The sequence below is a fragment of the Neodiprion pinetum genome, chromosome 1 (assembly GCF_021155775.2).
Source record: "Neodiprion pinetum isolate iyNeoPine1 chromosome 1, iyNeoPine1.2, whole genome shotgun sequence".
NCBI classification, from domain to species: Eukaryota; Metazoa; Arthropoda; class Insecta; order Hymenoptera; family Diprionidae; genus Neodiprion; species Neodiprion pinetum.
This window is the reverse complement of record NC_060232.1, coordinates 12779143-12796007: the sequence shown is the minus strand read 5'-3', so window position 1 is coordinate 12796007 and position 16865 is coordinate 12779143. Positions and strand designations below refer to the sequence as shown.

At 36.4% G+C, this 16865-nt stretch overlaps 1 protein-coding gene across 3 annotated transcripts in view; it reads left to right on the top strand.

Moving 5' to 3' along the window:
• The window catches only part of ldd (lipid droplet defective), a 58786-nt gene that overhangs the window by 29065 nt on the left and 12856 nt on the right, over positions 1 to 16865 (top strand). For all 3 annotated transcript variants that reach the window (XR_006884281.2, XM_046635228.2, XM_046635215.2), the window contains exons 14-34: positions 2281 to 2463; positions 2549 to 2754; positions 3102 to 3295; positions 5447 to 5952; positions 6434 to 6832; positions 6912 to 7571; positions 8664 to 8873; positions 9257 to 9342; positions 9434 to 9638; positions 10416 to 10594; positions 10708 to 10918; positions 11006 to 11382; positions 11458 to 11588; positions 11692 to 12014; positions 12098 to 12302; positions 12396 to 12536; positions 12629 to 13445; positions 13647 to 13767; positions 14014 to 14204; positions 14338 to 14476; positions 14554 to 14761. Coding sequence is in view for 2 of the 3 variants with exons in the window: in XM_046635228.2 (XP_046491184.1) it covers positions 2281 to 2463; positions 2549 to 2754; positions 3102 to 3295; positions 5447 to 5952; positions 6434 to 6832; positions 6912 to 7571; positions 8664 to 8873; positions 9257 to 9342; positions 9434 to 9638; positions 10416 to 10594; positions 10708 to 10918; positions 11006 to 11382; positions 11458 to 11588; positions 11692 to 12014; positions 12098 to 12302; positions 12396 to 12536; positions 12629 to 13445; positions 13647 to 13767; positions 14014 to 14204; positions 14338 to 14476; positions 14554 to 14761 (5692 nt within the window). In the remaining variant the exon portion in view is untranslated. The remainder of the gene's footprint in view (positions 1 to 2280; positions 2464 to 2548; positions 2755 to 3101; positions 3296 to 5446; positions 5953 to 6433; positions 6833 to 6911; positions 7572 to 8663; positions 8874 to 9256; positions 9343 to 9433; positions 9639 to 10415; positions 10595 to 10707; positions 10919 to 11005; positions 11383 to 11457; positions 11589 to 11691; positions 12015 to 12097; positions 12303 to 12395; positions 12537 to 12628; positions 13446 to 13646; positions 13768 to 14013; positions 14205 to 14337; positions 14477 to 14553; positions 14762 to 16865) is intronic.

The window sequence follows — 16865 nt, the reverse complement described above, 5'->3', positions numbered from 1 at the left end:
CCGTTTCAAAAATATCGAGCCTCAAACTTCGGACTGTTTAAAATTATGCTTTTTTTTTCGTAAATACAACAAAAATTAATTTATATGTATTATAAACCCAGAATCATCAACTGAACAATAAATATATGCATATATTTGACGGAATGCAGATCCGAAATTATTAATAATTTGACAAATGATAATTTTTATTGATTTTTTTTGGGTAAGTAAATATTTTTCGTTAAAAATCAATAAAAATTATCATTTGTCAAATTATTAATAATTTCGGATCAGCACCAAATCAAATCGCCACCTCTAAATATTAATATTAAGAGCTTATATTTTCACAGGGTCATTTTCTAGAGATACTCTGACGATTTTTCAATGTTCTTTGAAAAAAAAAAAATAGTCGGTTTTTTTGGGACACTCTATTGTGCATCTCTATCACATGTTCCCATCCCTCCACCTCCCCATTGCAAACTATGCAGCTTCTCTTGTTTTCCGTTTCTGCATTTCATTTTCGGACATAAATCCCGTTTTCCTCATCATCTTTCCTTCACTTCCACTGATTTCAGGCACTTCGGTATTCCCAGCCCCCTCATTTTTTTATACCATTCATCATATCTTGAGTTCCGTACTTTTACCTTCGCTTCTTGTGACTACACTTCTTTATCCATTTCCTTTAAAGCTACCTTCTTCTCGTATGTTTATATCCACTCATTTATCTCCATATTCGCTTTCCTCAAAGATTTTTTTCTGCCCCAGTCCTATTTTGATACATTCTTATCCTAGCGAGTTTCTTTACCTTGTTCAAACATGCTCTGGCTATCTTGTAACTCCCGACTGATATCAGCTCCATCTCACAATCAAATACCATTCCTTTTCTTTTTGCTCTTGTCCTTGTGGAGAATTTACGCCACAATTTTTCCAAATTTTCTGCTTGTCATTTCTAACTTATCCTTTATAGAAGTTTCAGAGTATTTCAGAATAATGCACGCATTACGTGTAAGACTTCTTGTTTTCGTTCACAACACCTCGTCATCGTTATTTTGTAAGGACACTGCGAAAATTTGTAAGTCTATTTTAGGTGTTTTCTCTTTATTTTCATATTCACCACTTGACACAATTATGCAGTAAAATAACAGAATGAATACAATAGTATATTGTGCACCAAGGGAGCAGGGGTCGTTTTCGCTACCGAACTTGCGGATTGGTGCTCAAGTCGAAGGCGTTCAAAGTTCAATCAAATTCGTTAATTAACGTATGAACGCTTTCATTAACGAATTTTATGCATCAAAGCATTTTTATAGAGCGCTCAATTCTCTCAAAAAATATGTATTCTCCATTATTTTCGGTATGTTCATTAACGACTTATAAAATTTAAAAGAACAAAAAAAAAAAAAAAAAAAACAATTCCCCCATGTTATTTCCATAAAATACTTTTATCACGAAGCAGACTATCTTACAGTTGATGTAGAGAGCTCAAATATTCATGGAATTTTTTAAAATTAATCTGAAGGCGGTTAAGCCCCTGGGCAGATAAAAATTCAAAAATAACCATATTAAAAACTACCCTATTAAACATACAATTATTATAACAGTAAATGATCGATTCGCATGCCAAAAGCGGGCATAATAATATTAGGTATTGCAGATAATGTGAAAATAATATGAAATGCTGAGTCTTTGAGAGAGGTGTGATGATTCCGTCATTCAGATTCGGAGCGAATTATATGAATCTTTGTAAATGACATAACGGGGTCTCTGATAATTATGAGACAGGAATCATCATGCCTTCACTGATCCGTAGTTTAGGTGCAAGATTTATTGAGGATATACAGCAGTTTCCTTAATTTTCGTACCCATATCTTTTATTCCAGCTCATTGTCACTTTTGCACCTTTCTCCGTCCGTGCTCCAACTATCTATTCACCTCAGCTGTCCGTTGACCTGTGACCGGTCTTGCGGTACTGTGGTTATATACTTATTTATTAACAATCAAGCCGAGATAAACCCTTATACCCCTGAGTACACATACATCGTTATAGTCACAAACATATATAGAGTAGAAAAGAATAGAACGAATTTTCATTGCACAGGGGTGGTAACCCCAGAGTACAAAGGAAAGAGGTAACACATAAAAAGAGCACGGATCGTACGAGAGTATACGTATGGATCGTTACGATACTAAGCACTTTTTTTTATTATAATCAATCACCGCCCTTTTTCGCTCGTTGAAGTCATTGTTTGCTTCTTCGAATTTCGGTTTTGTAATATTCATATTAAACCTCTTTTTGTTTAGCTTTCCGCAATCATTGAGTACAAAACTCACGAAACAGACTGGCCTTGTTTAAAAAAACAAAGCGTTGGTGAAATTCTAGACGTTCGCAATGGAACTCGTAAGATTATCAGACAAATTGAGAGAATAGCTTGTAACCCTGGATTTTTCATCAATGAATGGAAACAGTTGTTTGATATACACACCGTAAGTATTAACATTCCTATCAGTGTCTAACTTTCAAAGAAACTTCAAAATGTACTCACCTTTGTCCTATCACTCTGTTCTTCAGAACGGAGATCGTAATTATGAGACACCGTTCGATTGGACTGGAGGTTACAAAAAATTCAGACGCCTTGTTGCAAATCTTACCAAGTTATCCTGGGAATCGAGCATTATTTTAGACGAACCAAAAATCTCTTTCAATGATGTCCAAAACGTTTTCAAACATGCCATAAGATTCGTTAAAAGTAAATTTACGGACTTGACCGATTGGAAGTGAGTTTACCCTTAAGTATTAGTTAAATACACGTCTAGCATGTCAAGTCGATTCTGATTACCCAAGTTGAACCGATAACTGTGCGTGACCTACTGCATGTAATTGTTCTTCTTTTGTGCCGTTTGAGTGATCTGTGATTTAGAAAAATATTTAATTATAATACCATTGTGCTGGGTATACCAGTTTTTCTAATTTTATTGTACTCTCCTAATTTCGTTTTTAATGCTTATGATTTTTTATAAAACAATACAAATTCGTAAGCATCCTTAATCGACTCTAACTGTCCGATAAGCTCACGATATTAATTGTAACAACATTTTTGATTTTAACGTTTATATACCTGCAGTAACGTCGTAACGAGTCTCGATAACAAATTAAACGACCTAGTGAGTAGAAACAATTACTCAACTTGGTCAACCGATGAAATTCAGAATACGAAACATGATGTGGATATTCCAACCAGGTTCAGTGTTCTTGCCAAATATGGAAGTCATGTAATTTATCAAATTCTAACCGTTGCGTCGGATATTCTAAACAAAGGTTCGTATGATGTGTTCATTTATAATTTATTTCTCCCACAGGTTGAGACGATTTTTTATTTTTTTGTACACGCACGAAGGCCAATTTTGGCTGTAGAAAGAATGAATCGAATATTAGGATTTTGCCTTAGTAGAAATGGTACGAACGTTTATTGAAGTACTGCAACTGGATCCAGCGGCGGATTCATGCTGGGTTCAAGGGGCGGAAACCTGGTAGGGGGTTTGGTTAGCGAAGTCCCAAAAAATACAATAAAAAATAATTCATGATGAAAAAATGATAATTGGGATTTGATTTACCACACTAATATAATTTCATATTTTATTCATCAGACAGAACTATAACATGTCACGAATTTCAATCAAAACACTTTTTCTTTGGTTACGTGAACGATCATATATCACGTTGCCCTCATTAATGTTATAGCATCATTGCTTCTTCATTAGAATGGAATCACGTGTTCAAAAGTGGTGTATGTAGCACACAAAAAATGTACATCACCTTCGTAGAAATATCAGTGGGAAAATTAGAATTCTTATAACTTTTACTGGAATGTTGATTTACGATTTTACCTTTCAAATTTTAATCATTAAATTCTTATTTTTATGGAAGTATCACTGAGAAAATAATATCACTTTCTCAAAAAAAGTCAATTTTTCTTTTATCGAATGCGATTGACCTAATTAAGGCTGTATTAAAATGATAATGAATCTGAGTCAAACTTTTTGTCCCTTGTACGTCGATATTCTCATTTCCTACCGTTGAAGACGCTAAGTTCTTCGATAACAATTCATCAAAATTCGCTTGCTCCTGATATTTTTTATTTTTATTTCGTGACAGATTTCCGGACTCCGAAGCTGTTGTGGAGAATGGTTTAAAATTTATCACTTCTGTTAATTGATTCAGTCTCCTGGATTTATTACTGATCGAATCCTCGATGTAGTCTTCTGCAACACGATCATACTTCCAGCCACCTTACCGCTTAATGGCTAATAAGTCTGCACCAACATCGACAAGTACTGTCGCTGATGTTCGGTGAAAAGTATGCTCAGTGTAAGCTTTTGCTTCTGGCAAATTTAAATTGGGTTGATAAGTGCATTTTCCTGACCGATGGTTCATTGACGATTGATCATAAGTCTTGTGGTCACAGATCCAAGGTCGGCAACTTGATTTCACTGAGGGTGTGGAATTAGTGAGGATAAGGGGGGGGGGGGGGGGGGGGGGAGGCTGGCTTTTTTTTTTTGATTTTCATGATTTTGTCTTATTCGCTCCAACAGTTGGAAAGTAGTACCTACGGCGCATGTTATTTTTTTTTACAATAAATTCATTTCAGATCAGGTGCAGATCAATTAGTTAGCAAGTTCATTGTGAATTTCAAGAACAGCTATGCTTTCTAATCGCTGCTGTGACGTAAATACGCTCGTGCGTATTCGCCATGGGCATTCTAGTTGTGAGTAAACTAGCATAGGAAGGAATTTTTACAAAAAAAATGCCTCACCTCACGAATATTTATAGTCTGGAGCTTCGTGCAGGAAGTTATCCATTTCCTCAGAAGTCGAAATTTGGGACTTCTCACTTTGAAATCCAAGCCTCTTGTTTTTTATTTTACAAAAAGAAGCAGTTCCATGTATTTAGTTATATCGATGCCTTTATTAACGTCGATTGTGGTTCTTAGCATTGAATAGATAGACCACAAGGTCGAAGGTGTTAAATGCTTGGACGAATTTTCAAAATAGATTTGAAACACAGGTTCGCTGAACAAAGGCATGCCCTGTTTTTTTGCCAGGCTAAAAGGTTACCATAAGCGGCGGTATGTTTATTCTTTGATTTTTTGAGTAGCGCAGAATCGTCAATTGCTTAGCTGATGCCAGAATATGTGGCAGTACGAACTCCTCGTCATGCTAAGATTCGTCACTTGTCATTATTTTCTGCAAAAACTTCACGCGTCACGTTACACAATTCTCAAAATTCGAGAAAAGACTTTCAGGGAGTAAAGAGTTTTAGGGAGCAAAGACTTTCAAGAAGACGAAATGAGACATTGGTCCGTCAAAACAGAGAGAAAAATGGGCGTTTTCGTGCATGTACAGAAAAAATACTGCTTCAGCATTATGTCTGAAAAAACCCGTGATATAATGTGTCAATAATATTTTTTAGGACCAAAGACAGATGCTTTCTCTATACTTGGATTCACCGATAAGAGTCCCATTAAAATTGCATACTCACATCTCCCGGATCTCACAGCGACCTTTATCACCGGTCTTTCTAGTTCATCCATAATGAAGAAAATTTCGTCAATTTCAAAAAATCCGTATGGTGGTCCAACTTGTGCAGATGTGTTTCATTGGTTTGCCGAGTTTAGGCAAGAGATTTCTCCGGATGACTACACCAGACTGAAAAATGGCACTTGTGATTTGGATCCAATAAACTTCAATGCATTTACCGATCTTCTTTTGAACGAAGGAATAGTCCGTACAATGCCAGTAAAGGACTACCCACTCTACGCTGGAAGGACCATCCTCAGAATGTATGAATTTGGTAGAGCCGTGAAAAATGCCGTAACTAATGGGTTGAAGATCAAGTCACCGTTTACTTCAGAGTACTGGGATGCCGTTGGTAAAAAATTAACACATGACCTAAAAGCACATCGTACTCCCCAGCAGGTGAGTTGAAAAACGTATGTTGTTCCAACACCTCCTCGGAAAGTTCGATTTTTGAAGCCTGTGGAGCGTGCTTAAGGTGCGCCATTTCCAAAAAGTGTGGTACCACGACTTTGGCGCATGCCTATACCTGTAGTGCTCGATTTTACACACTAGGGCTTTTTGGCGCATGCGCACTCCCGACTAAATCAATTTCATAGATTCTGTCATTGAATATAAATTACCTAACGCCAATTTTTCGGACTGTCAGTGGTACTTGAGTTGTTTCTTCAATCGAACTTTCCTTCACAGATATTGGGAAAAATAGCGTGTGTCACATGCGTGAATGGGCGATGTCTGACTCTTATGATTACAATCTTCACACTCATCGGAAATCGCAAACTTTTCGTACTTGTAACACAATACACTATTCTCATATACCGTGTTGATTAATTTGGGTTTCTACTCGCATAACTTTATCACTAATATAAATATCTTTGTCCAGATTAGATACGTTGACTCTGAGAATACCCTTGATGTTGCTGTAGAGTTTATTGCCGAACTATTGAGACACGTTGCGGGATCACTCCAGAAGATCGGAATTAAGAAAGTGCCAAGTGGTAAATTCTACCTTTGGGATTTGGTGGAAGATGGCGATGTCCGGCAGTTGTTGAAAATTCTTGAAGCACATCCCTCAGAATCGATCTCACTTGCTGCAACTATTGCTAGGTTCGACCCAACGCTTGCTCAACCAATGTTGATTCGTGATCTACAACATAACATGTGCGATCGACACTTTGGTACAGGATTCTGGAATAATACTGAGAAAATTAATTTTTTGAAAAGAGTGTGTTCGTTTGACCCGCACCAACTGCTGAAAAGTGCAACAAGCCAAGAATTCTATGTAATATATTTGTATTGCCGTTTTACTTTGAAATTTGGATAGTCAGGAAAATGCATAATCACATAAATATTTCTTTCAGGATTTAATGTATGGTCCGCGTTCTAAAGTACAAAGAGAATTATCACTCTCGGAATATTTAGCCGATGCGGTCGAAGCTTTTTCAAATTTATCGAAATCGCAGCCAGATCTTACTTTCAAATCGAATATATTTAATATTACGATATGGAAGGGCCTTGACAATGATACCTGGTCGATAATCCAAGACACGGAACGATCTTGGTTGCATTATTATTTCGACAAGATGAACATTGAAAAACTCAGTAATGATAGGCACGACTCTATTTCGGATGATTACAAAATTCCTCAAATTGCTCAAAATCTAAATGGCTTTGACTACATAATTCAGAGTTTAAGCCTGTCATTTGATTTATTCTTCGGAGGAGATATATGGTCAAAGTTACGTGCTGTTTACGAGAGTAAACCTGTGATGAAAGTGACATTGTCGATGGCTGAGGATATGCCTAACTTGATGTTATCGGTCGTGCACACATTCTTCAATAAGGAAATACAAACTTCCGATGTTACCGCACTGGTGATGGGGAAAGTAAAATTTTGTGAAGTCAACAAGTACTTGATAGAGCCAAAGTATATGCGGAGAAAGGGACTTCTTGGTAGCTTTTCTCATTTATGTCAGCAACTTCGTAACTATGATGCAAGGGACATTATTCCAATTGATGCTGTAAGTTATTGAGACACTCAATTTTGCAATGATAATTACGTTTGCTATAAAATAAAGCAGAATCATCCCAGACAAGCTGTTCGAAATACTTTAAAACAAAATCTAGAATATAACGTGGATATAACATTTTTTTGAGAAGCCAAATATACAACATTTCTAAACATTTAATCTCTCAATCAAGGTTTAGTAAGATGAATCATGCAATATTATATGACACGTCCTCGCACGTGATCTTCAAATGAACTTTCTTATAACAATTGAAACCTTGGAAAAAATGAGCTTTTTAGAATTGAAACTCCAATTTAAAAAATCGTGGACCAAATCCAAGAGATCGAGGATCAAACCCTGGTCGAGTTAGCGTGGAATGCCCCATATGTATTCTAGCATGGATGATGTCATACTGTGCCTTTTTTCAACCTGTTGTATCTGTTTCAACTTTGTTTTAGATAAAAAAAGTAAAAAATATATCTAAATTAGTTTTCTCTCAATAACTAAAATATGAAAGGAAAAAATCTGACAAAACTTGCCCAATAGTATAATATCAAATGTCACATTATTAGATCCAACTCGAAAAAATTCAGCCCTGGGTTGCGAACAATCAAAAGAAAATCACGCTACCCAAAACCCCTCAGTTCCAAAGAGAAGGCATTTGTTGAATGGTCCCTTATTACCTATTTATACAGATCATGAGGTTTTTATTTCTAGGGAAATCCATTTTTAACTGGAATTACGTGTATTATATTCAATGCCAAAACCGTTTCGAGTAATGGTTGGGATGTTACAAAATGGTAAAACAACATCTTCCAAACAGTCAGTGTTAATTTATGTGCAAATTATGGGATGTGCACCATCAAATTTTCCCAACTGTTCCATTTCCCTGAGGAACAGATTTCACGTAATATCTGTGCGATTCATACCGAATTGAAAAGAAGTACATAAAAAGAGTAATAGTCCAAATTTTTTTGGACAAGCGGAGGGGGCAGCAGCTTGCCGCTTGAATTCAGATGTTCTGTTATATTTTACTGCTAAGAAGCTAGTAGAACAATATAAAACAGTCGACTATTTTTAATATTTTTATTGATCAAATTTCAGAGCATCCCAACTTCTTTATTCTTCAATCGCAACGAATCAAACCTGACCTTCGGAAGATCTGAGACCCTTATACTGAACCATATAAAACAACTGCAATCGCTGATTATTAAAACAATGGCTGAAGGATTTAAAGATTTCAGGTTACCGGCCTACTGGACATCATTTATGGCTGGGAACTTTAAGGATTTTTTGACTGAATATGAATCGATGGTAATGAAATTTTAAATGTTCTCAGTTGAATTTCATTTCCAAGTTGCACGATATAGTCAAACTGATATATCTCTTCATCAGTTTACGTTTTCAAAAATTTTCTTTCAATTGATTGAACTTTTCCATACAATTGCCGAATGATCAGGATAAGGTTTGGCAAAAAATATTTGCACACACTGACTATCAGCACCTAATTTTCAAACTTTCCGATAGATAGCACTTGTGATTGAGAATATTCCTATTATAATAATAAAAGTAATATCATCCAATCGAATGAAGTTGAATGTATCGTCAACATTAGAAATGAATAAGTCATCGCATTTAATATGGAAAATGTTTTTTTCCATAATGTTTCGACGCTTGCTACTCTTGCACTATTCCAGGACCCACAAAGCCTGGTTAACATGACTGCCCGTCAAATATCAGCGTTCCTTGAAAGCATGTTAGAAATTGAACTAGGTCCCGCTGGGTGAGTTCTTGTGACTTTTCGTATCGGCATGAATTGCAAGTTTGATGTAAGCCTCGCGCCGTTTAACTACCATATACACTGTACGTTTCAGCCGTTGTTCATGGTGTGGTAGCGCAACAAATTTGTTACATACTTTGAATACACAATTATCGCAACACGAAACTTATGCAACACTTATTTGCTTGGCCGAGGAATTGGATTTCGCAAAAATACGTGTCATTTTGTTTGACAAACTAAACTGGAAGGGAATATTGAACAAGGTAAACCAAATCCAAACCAAGGGGATATTAAACAAGGTAAACCAATTCACACGCACTAATTATATGAAAAGTCAATATTTTGTTACGCATGGCTGAAAAATATACGTGCAAATCGAATAGAATGTCTGATTAAAACTGACATCCTTCTGCGGTTTCTGGACACTTGTTTTAAAACTGCAATTAATTTAAAACATTTGAAATAAAAATGAATCCAAAAATTTCGATTTTCACTATATATGTATAAAGTGCATAAAAAGAGAGGAAAATAATGCCCACGCGGAACACTCGCCACAAAAATGAATTCAGCCCTTATGTCTATTTACAATTTTGTCCATTATCCACCACCAAGTGTCCGTCCTTGAGTGCCGAATCTGTTACCTACGCCTCGGACTTTTTGTCCGGGGCAGAAGAAAATGTGCACATGATAATTTGTAGTATTTTTATAATACGTACACAAGAGTTGATGATATAAAAGTAACGTCAATTGTATAAATTAATTTCTTTTCTACAAAATCGATGATATCTCCGATAATGATCCATGTGAACCCTTATTCAAATTCTGCTATAAGATGTAGAGCAAGCAAACGTTTGGACCTCTTATAGAGCTCCAGTGTACGTCATTTTGATTGATAGACGTCATTGGAATTGATGTCTAATAGAGGTATTGCATGTCTATCATGAATGTCCTAGGCATGTTCAATAGAGATGGATGTTCCGTATTGGTGTATTCTACTTTTCTTCTGAATCCCCATGCACGTTATACATGTCTTTAGTAATACAGTGTACATTATAAAAATCGTACTTAAAATTCAGGATATCAGACTTGATGATGTTACGGAGACTAGTTCAGTCCCAGCTTTTTCGGCGGAGTTGAACAATACGTTACACTACTTAGCAGAAATAGCGTTCAGATTTTCCAAGGTGAATAATTCGGTGATGTATTCTTGCGTTAACCACAAATTTGACGGTTCCCGTGTCTCAAAACCAACAACGTAAGTTCTTTTGTTCGAAACATTATCATATGTCATTGCCACATATGTGATTCTAAAAACACTCATGCTTCGTTTAAAGAGCTTTCTCTAACAGTTGAACGATCATTTTGCAGATATGTCAATGTGTTCCGTATATTGTTGACTTTAATATATGAGAATGTATACCTTTTGGATACTGCTTATACTCATAAGAAATTATCAGAATTAGGAAAAATGGCGGAAAAAACCACGCTGATCTGGTTACCAGTAGTTGATACTGTACTAGAATCAGATGTTAACGAAGTGGACGAATTACTACACGGTGCTTTAATCAATGTGAATATGGTAATAATTATAATAATACTATCCTATATGTAGCTTGACTTATTGTCAAGGTATACGTTCTAATGAATCGTGTATTTAATTTTTCAGCTGACGACAGATATTGTTCATAACGAAAAAAAGTTGTACGAAATTCTTGTTTCCAAACAAGCAAAATATTTTCTACAATACTCAAATACTTCTTTCGACATTCCATCCACTAGCGATGTTTCTCAACAACTAGCCAAAAGTTTAAATTCAAGAAAAATACAAGGAAAAATAGCTATATGGCGATATGAAGCTACAACGCAATTATATTGGCTTAAGGATATACTGAAAAACTTGGAAATGATTGCTGCCGAAGCCGGGCATCTGTTGGATGTTGCCAGTGGAATGGATTTCAGCAAAGATTTGTCGCAAGCTTCCGACTCACTTGAAGAAGTCATTCAATTGCTGAGAGAAGAAACGATCGATAAATTTTTTGATGGGTGCGTCAAAATATTATGGAGTAACTTATTTTCACTTGCTTGTTTCATCATTTTTTTTTTTTTTTTCGTCTATAGTTTCAACGAACTTCTGGACCACACGGAACCATTCATTAGCGATCCGATAGTCAAAGATGACTTGCGTACTGTATTGAGCACGCTGGAATCCATGGAAATATTCAAAAATCTCGGACTACTCAATACAAAATGTAGGCGTATCTTTGAGATTTAAAAATCTGAATGCTGTTACTTTGTCTCACACCTGAATATATAATTACCACTCTGAGTGACATTTCGTTTTCTGCTGTTCAGATGCTATCAAAGAAATGTTCCCCAACTGGCCCAATCTGCGATCATACCTAACAAAAACCTTGGCATTACCCGGTGATGTGACTAAGGCATTGAGCGGAGGAAAAGTAAACATGCTGTCTGTATACTCAAAGGAACGTCAAGCCGTTAGCTTGACGGACACAATTTGTTCACCGGAAAAACTTGGAGAAATAATAGAGTTCAAGGGCGATGAGACCATGATAGAAGAAATCAGCGCCTCTTTATGTCAACTCAGCAGTGAACAGATCCAATCTATAACTATTAGTTTAATCAAAAAGCTGAAATTTGGGACCCTTTTCAAAGATGTGAGTTGAATGTGATACAGACGTTCAGATTGTTGGCATGGTTGCATTAATGATTTAATGATTTTCGTGTACTGAAATTCTAGATTATGAGTGCCAGTGTAAAAAATATTTTATCGAACGCAAATTTGAATGAAAAAGAAGGAGTTGAAATCATAAATAACTTGGGGTTCGCCGCCAAGTTGGTACCGCTTCTGAAGGATGCTGTCACTAACATGTCTGACCAATTTTCAGCCGACTATTTGGTTGCTAATGAAACAGAATCTTTTTCACCTAGCGAAAAAATAAGTTGTAAGAAACAAAAATTTACGCACATGTATATATATATATGTGTAATATGTATCTACAGTCACAATTAATTCTTAACACTTTTTTTCACATTAGTTGGAAAGTTTCTGTCCGATACTGGTGAAATGTTGTGTGGTCAACCAGTTGTCGAGGACACCGGTAGATTTTACAAAGTGATATCTAATATCCGCGAAAATGGGCAAGAATTCAATGAAGACGAATTAACTTCACTTCCAAGTAAGTGTGTTATCTCAATAAAATCCCGTTTACGGATGTGATAAAAAATTTGATACGGAATTCTGACAGTATTCGAAAACCTTTCATTGCAGATGATTTCTGTAGGGATACTTATAAGGAAATATCAAGAATAGGTGCTGGAAAAATTGTATGGTCGTACGTAAAGCCTTTGTTACGTGGACGTATATTGTACACGCCGCAAACGAAGATTATCGACAGTGTTATGAAGGAAGTTAATTCGACTTTTTTCTACATTGAAAATTTTGGTATCTTGATTGATAGTTTTGCAAAGAGTATGAGCGCTCTCGCCAATCTGACAGAATTGGGAGACGATTTGACAGATTTAAACCAGATCCTGGCATCAGATTTGATGAAAATAGCGGTAAAATCGCTCAGTGGTCCTTCTCTTGCTACTGATTTAGCGAACTTTGACCTTGGAAAGTTAGCTTGGAGGATGAAGAATTCACATAAATTAGTAGAAATTGTACAAATGCTGAACAGACTAATGGACTGCGTTTTGACCGATCGTGTGATCGGGTTTGCGAGCGAAAAGGAGTTGGAAGAAGAAGCTGGTAGACTCATGAAAACCAATGACTTTCTGGCTGGTGTGGTTTTTATGGATGAAAGTCCCGTAAGAATAAAGCGATCTTATGTGGAAGAACTGCCGGAAAACATAACTTACAAAATTCGTATGGATGTTGACTCTGTACCCTCAACTTCGAGGTTGAAGAATCAATTTTGGACTCCAGGACCGGACAGCAGTTTTATCGAAAATTTGCGCTACCTAAGAGGTTTCATCCAATTGCAAGACTCGATCGATCGTGCACTCATAAAAGCCAAAACACAGACTGAACTAGAATGGCAAACAGTCTCTCAGCAGATGCCGTATCCATGCTGGAAGTTCTTCACGTGAGTTTTGCCTTTACACATCGTGCGGTATCTATTGCTTGCATGAAACGTTACCTAGCTTAAGTTGAAACGCAGTTTCACAAATATCGAAAAAAGTAAGTCTTGCACTTTACCACGGTGCTGGTATTCTGGTAAAAATTGGTATAACATATTCGAGAAATAAAAAAGGTTTGTCTATAACGGTTTTCACTAAACCATTAGGTTCCAATCATCGTTGTACGAATCTCAAGGACTCCAGGTTTGTTTCTTCTTTGCATTGATGGTGTGCGTAGGGGCAGCTGTAAGGCACATCGTATGGGAGCGAGAGTCACAAAACGCGATGGTAATTTTCTCAAAAGAATAATAAGCAGAAAAAATACTCCAACTACTTGTCCCCTGTACGAATGAAGGCTTTTGTTGAATATATTCAGACTGCTGCAGATGCATAATGGTGGTCACTAACCCATCTCTTCCTCATCCCGCACAAGCTAATCGCTTATGGGGATGTACCCGAAAGGATGTAGCTGGTTTAATTTTAATAATTATTATTATTATCATTATGTGTAAAATATTTTTTTATTATTTTCAGGTCATGAGCGTAATGGGTTTGAAGCCGTGGCGTAATACCTTTGCATGGTTCATAACATCGATGATTGAACTTAGCATAGTAGCGATATGCATTCATATAATATTAATTACCGGTAAAATTTTACCACATTCCGATCCTGTTTTGGTACTATTTCTACTCCTTGATTATGTCTTCGCATCTGTAACTTTCTGGTGAGTTACTGCATCAAAGTCATTCCATAGTAATAATGCTGTGAACATAAACAGAACTGATTATGAATATATGTATAGATATTTACATACATAAGTGTATTGTAGATAAAACGGATACTTTTACTTGTTACAGTTACATGATCTCAACAATGTTCAGCTCAGCCAGTTTGGCAGCTGTTACTACAGTAGTAATGTTCTTGCTTACGTACATGCCTTACATTATCGTGATTGCCATGGAGGCTAGTGTGAAACTTACTCTCAAATTACTATTGGTATGTTCACTATTTCGAAGAGACACAAAATAAGGATGCAATCTGTGCCGTACTTATTAACATTTTGAATTTTTCAGTGTTTGAGCATGTCCACGAGTTTCTGTTACGGATGTCTTTTTGCGGTTAGATTGGAAGTGCAGGGTATTGGTTTAACTTGGGATGCTGTCTGGAAAGAAACGAGCCCTGGAGATTCTATGTCTCTGGGGTTAGTATTGCTGACAATCGCCTTTGACGGTTGTTTGTATGCGTTGATTGGCTACCTTGTCACCAAATACACGAATTCAGGTGGGAGTCTTAGTTTACACTGACAATAAATTGCGATATTTTTTTTTGTTTTCTTATCTAAAAAAATTAAACCGCGGGAGTCTTCTATCGCATAGTGACATGTATTAGTTCTCATTCGACAACGGTGCGTAATATTTGAAATGGTTTTATTTAAAATAGGAATATAAAGAGCAAAATGCCATTTCGAATTTCAAATCTCAAATAGACTTGAATATTTATTTTCTATTTTTCATTTGAAATGGATGAATTTATACATTTATCCATTTATAAAACGCTCCGTCTTAGATAATATAGCACTTTTTTCAAAATTGTGTGGTAATAAATAGGTTTATAAATGCTACATCCTCATTTAATTTTTTCCACAAAAAGAATTTATGTTTTGCAACCAACAAATTCTTTTGCTATCATGAAGTAGTGATTTGACAAATATCTAGACCATTTTTGTGGACATAAAGACCAATCATATCTACACGTAGCCTTATTCCACAGAGATGAGAGCGTTTTCAATAATAATCTGCAAATAAACTGTTATTGCAGTGCTTGCAATACACTTTCAACAGCCTCGACTGTAACGGAATCCAGCAAGAGTCATACAAAATGCAGTTTTCTGTAATTCAAACCCGTTAAAGTACAATACTTGTCTGCCACCATCTACCCCAATTGCACGAATATTTTCGCACGGTGAAATTATGATGCATCTTATTACTACGGGAAACACGAAAACGGTAAAATATAATACGAAGAACTGCATTTTCGTGTCCGCAATAATTATGCATCTACAAAATATAGTAAACAGCAACAAACCAGATCTCAATTACCAGAAAACGTATACAATAAAGGTTCAAGAAGTACAAGTGATACAAATCAAGTTGAATCTGAATTAAACACGTCCAATAATCTAGAAATGCAAGATTAAAAGCATTTAATTTCAACGGGAAATACCATATGGTTGTCAATGGCGAAGTAGTCATATTATTCTACTTTATATGCAGTGAACAATAGACTGTGAAATGATATGATTTCAATGTTAATAAGTTGTTTATAGTTGAAATCCGCGTGTCCGAACATTTTTTCTAAAACCTGCTTGGAAAGTCAGATTTTATTTCACCGTCTCGTCATCTACAGAAAATATAACACTGTTAGTGGCGGTGAGCTCTTGACACAGTATTTTACTACAAAATTGTAAAATGTGCGTTCTACAATTACTATTACATTTCTCTATGTGGTCCATATCGCAAGTACCTGCGTCCCACGTCCAACGTGAAGAAAAAAATGAATTTCAAGAAAACTATGACGCCTCAGAAGAAAGGTAAAGAGAAAAAAAGGAAGTTCCACTTTGAAGACGAGCATTCAGAACAGTTAGTGTCAGTACGCTAAGCAAACAGTCATCTGACAAAGGAGATCCTGCTCACCAAGTGAAGCACTAAGAGGTTCGTCATATTATCACAGACGCAGCCATTCGATAGCGAGCAGCGAGAATGGTCAAAAGAGAGAAAGAAGTCATATCCCGGAGGAAAATTCGTTACCTCAAACGAAATGCCAAGGGGGGAAAGACTTCGCTTTGAGGTGCGAGTCTCTTGAAAGTGCACGTGACAGCCAAAGAAAAAGAGCCACCAGTTACGGAAACATCCAGTCAACTTCACCCGAACGGCAACGTCACACCTTGATGGATCCAGTCGATATATGTAGCGACACCTCCCCAAGAGAGCAACTAGTATCATGTTGCCCCTCGACCTGAAGAAGTGAACTTCAATGTTCACAAAACCTTGGCAAAAAACCGTTCTTAATAGTAGTCCCATCCCGGAAGCCAAGTCTTAATCAGATTCCAACCGCGGAAGCCTCAAATACCTTATTAAATTTTGGATTTCGGGTGGATATTCGTAGCATGGACTTTGCAGCCACGAATCTTGATTATTGGATCGATAATAATTGAGTCTCCGTCTCTTTCTGACACATAAAATAAAAAGGGCAGAATATGCCTATTGTTATGATAAGTGTAGTCAGCCGAGCCAGTATTAGTGATCACGTATTAATATGCTATAATTGTAGGTGGCTCTAGGATACTGCCCAAATTTTATGGCAGTATAATATTTGCAAGGCCTGT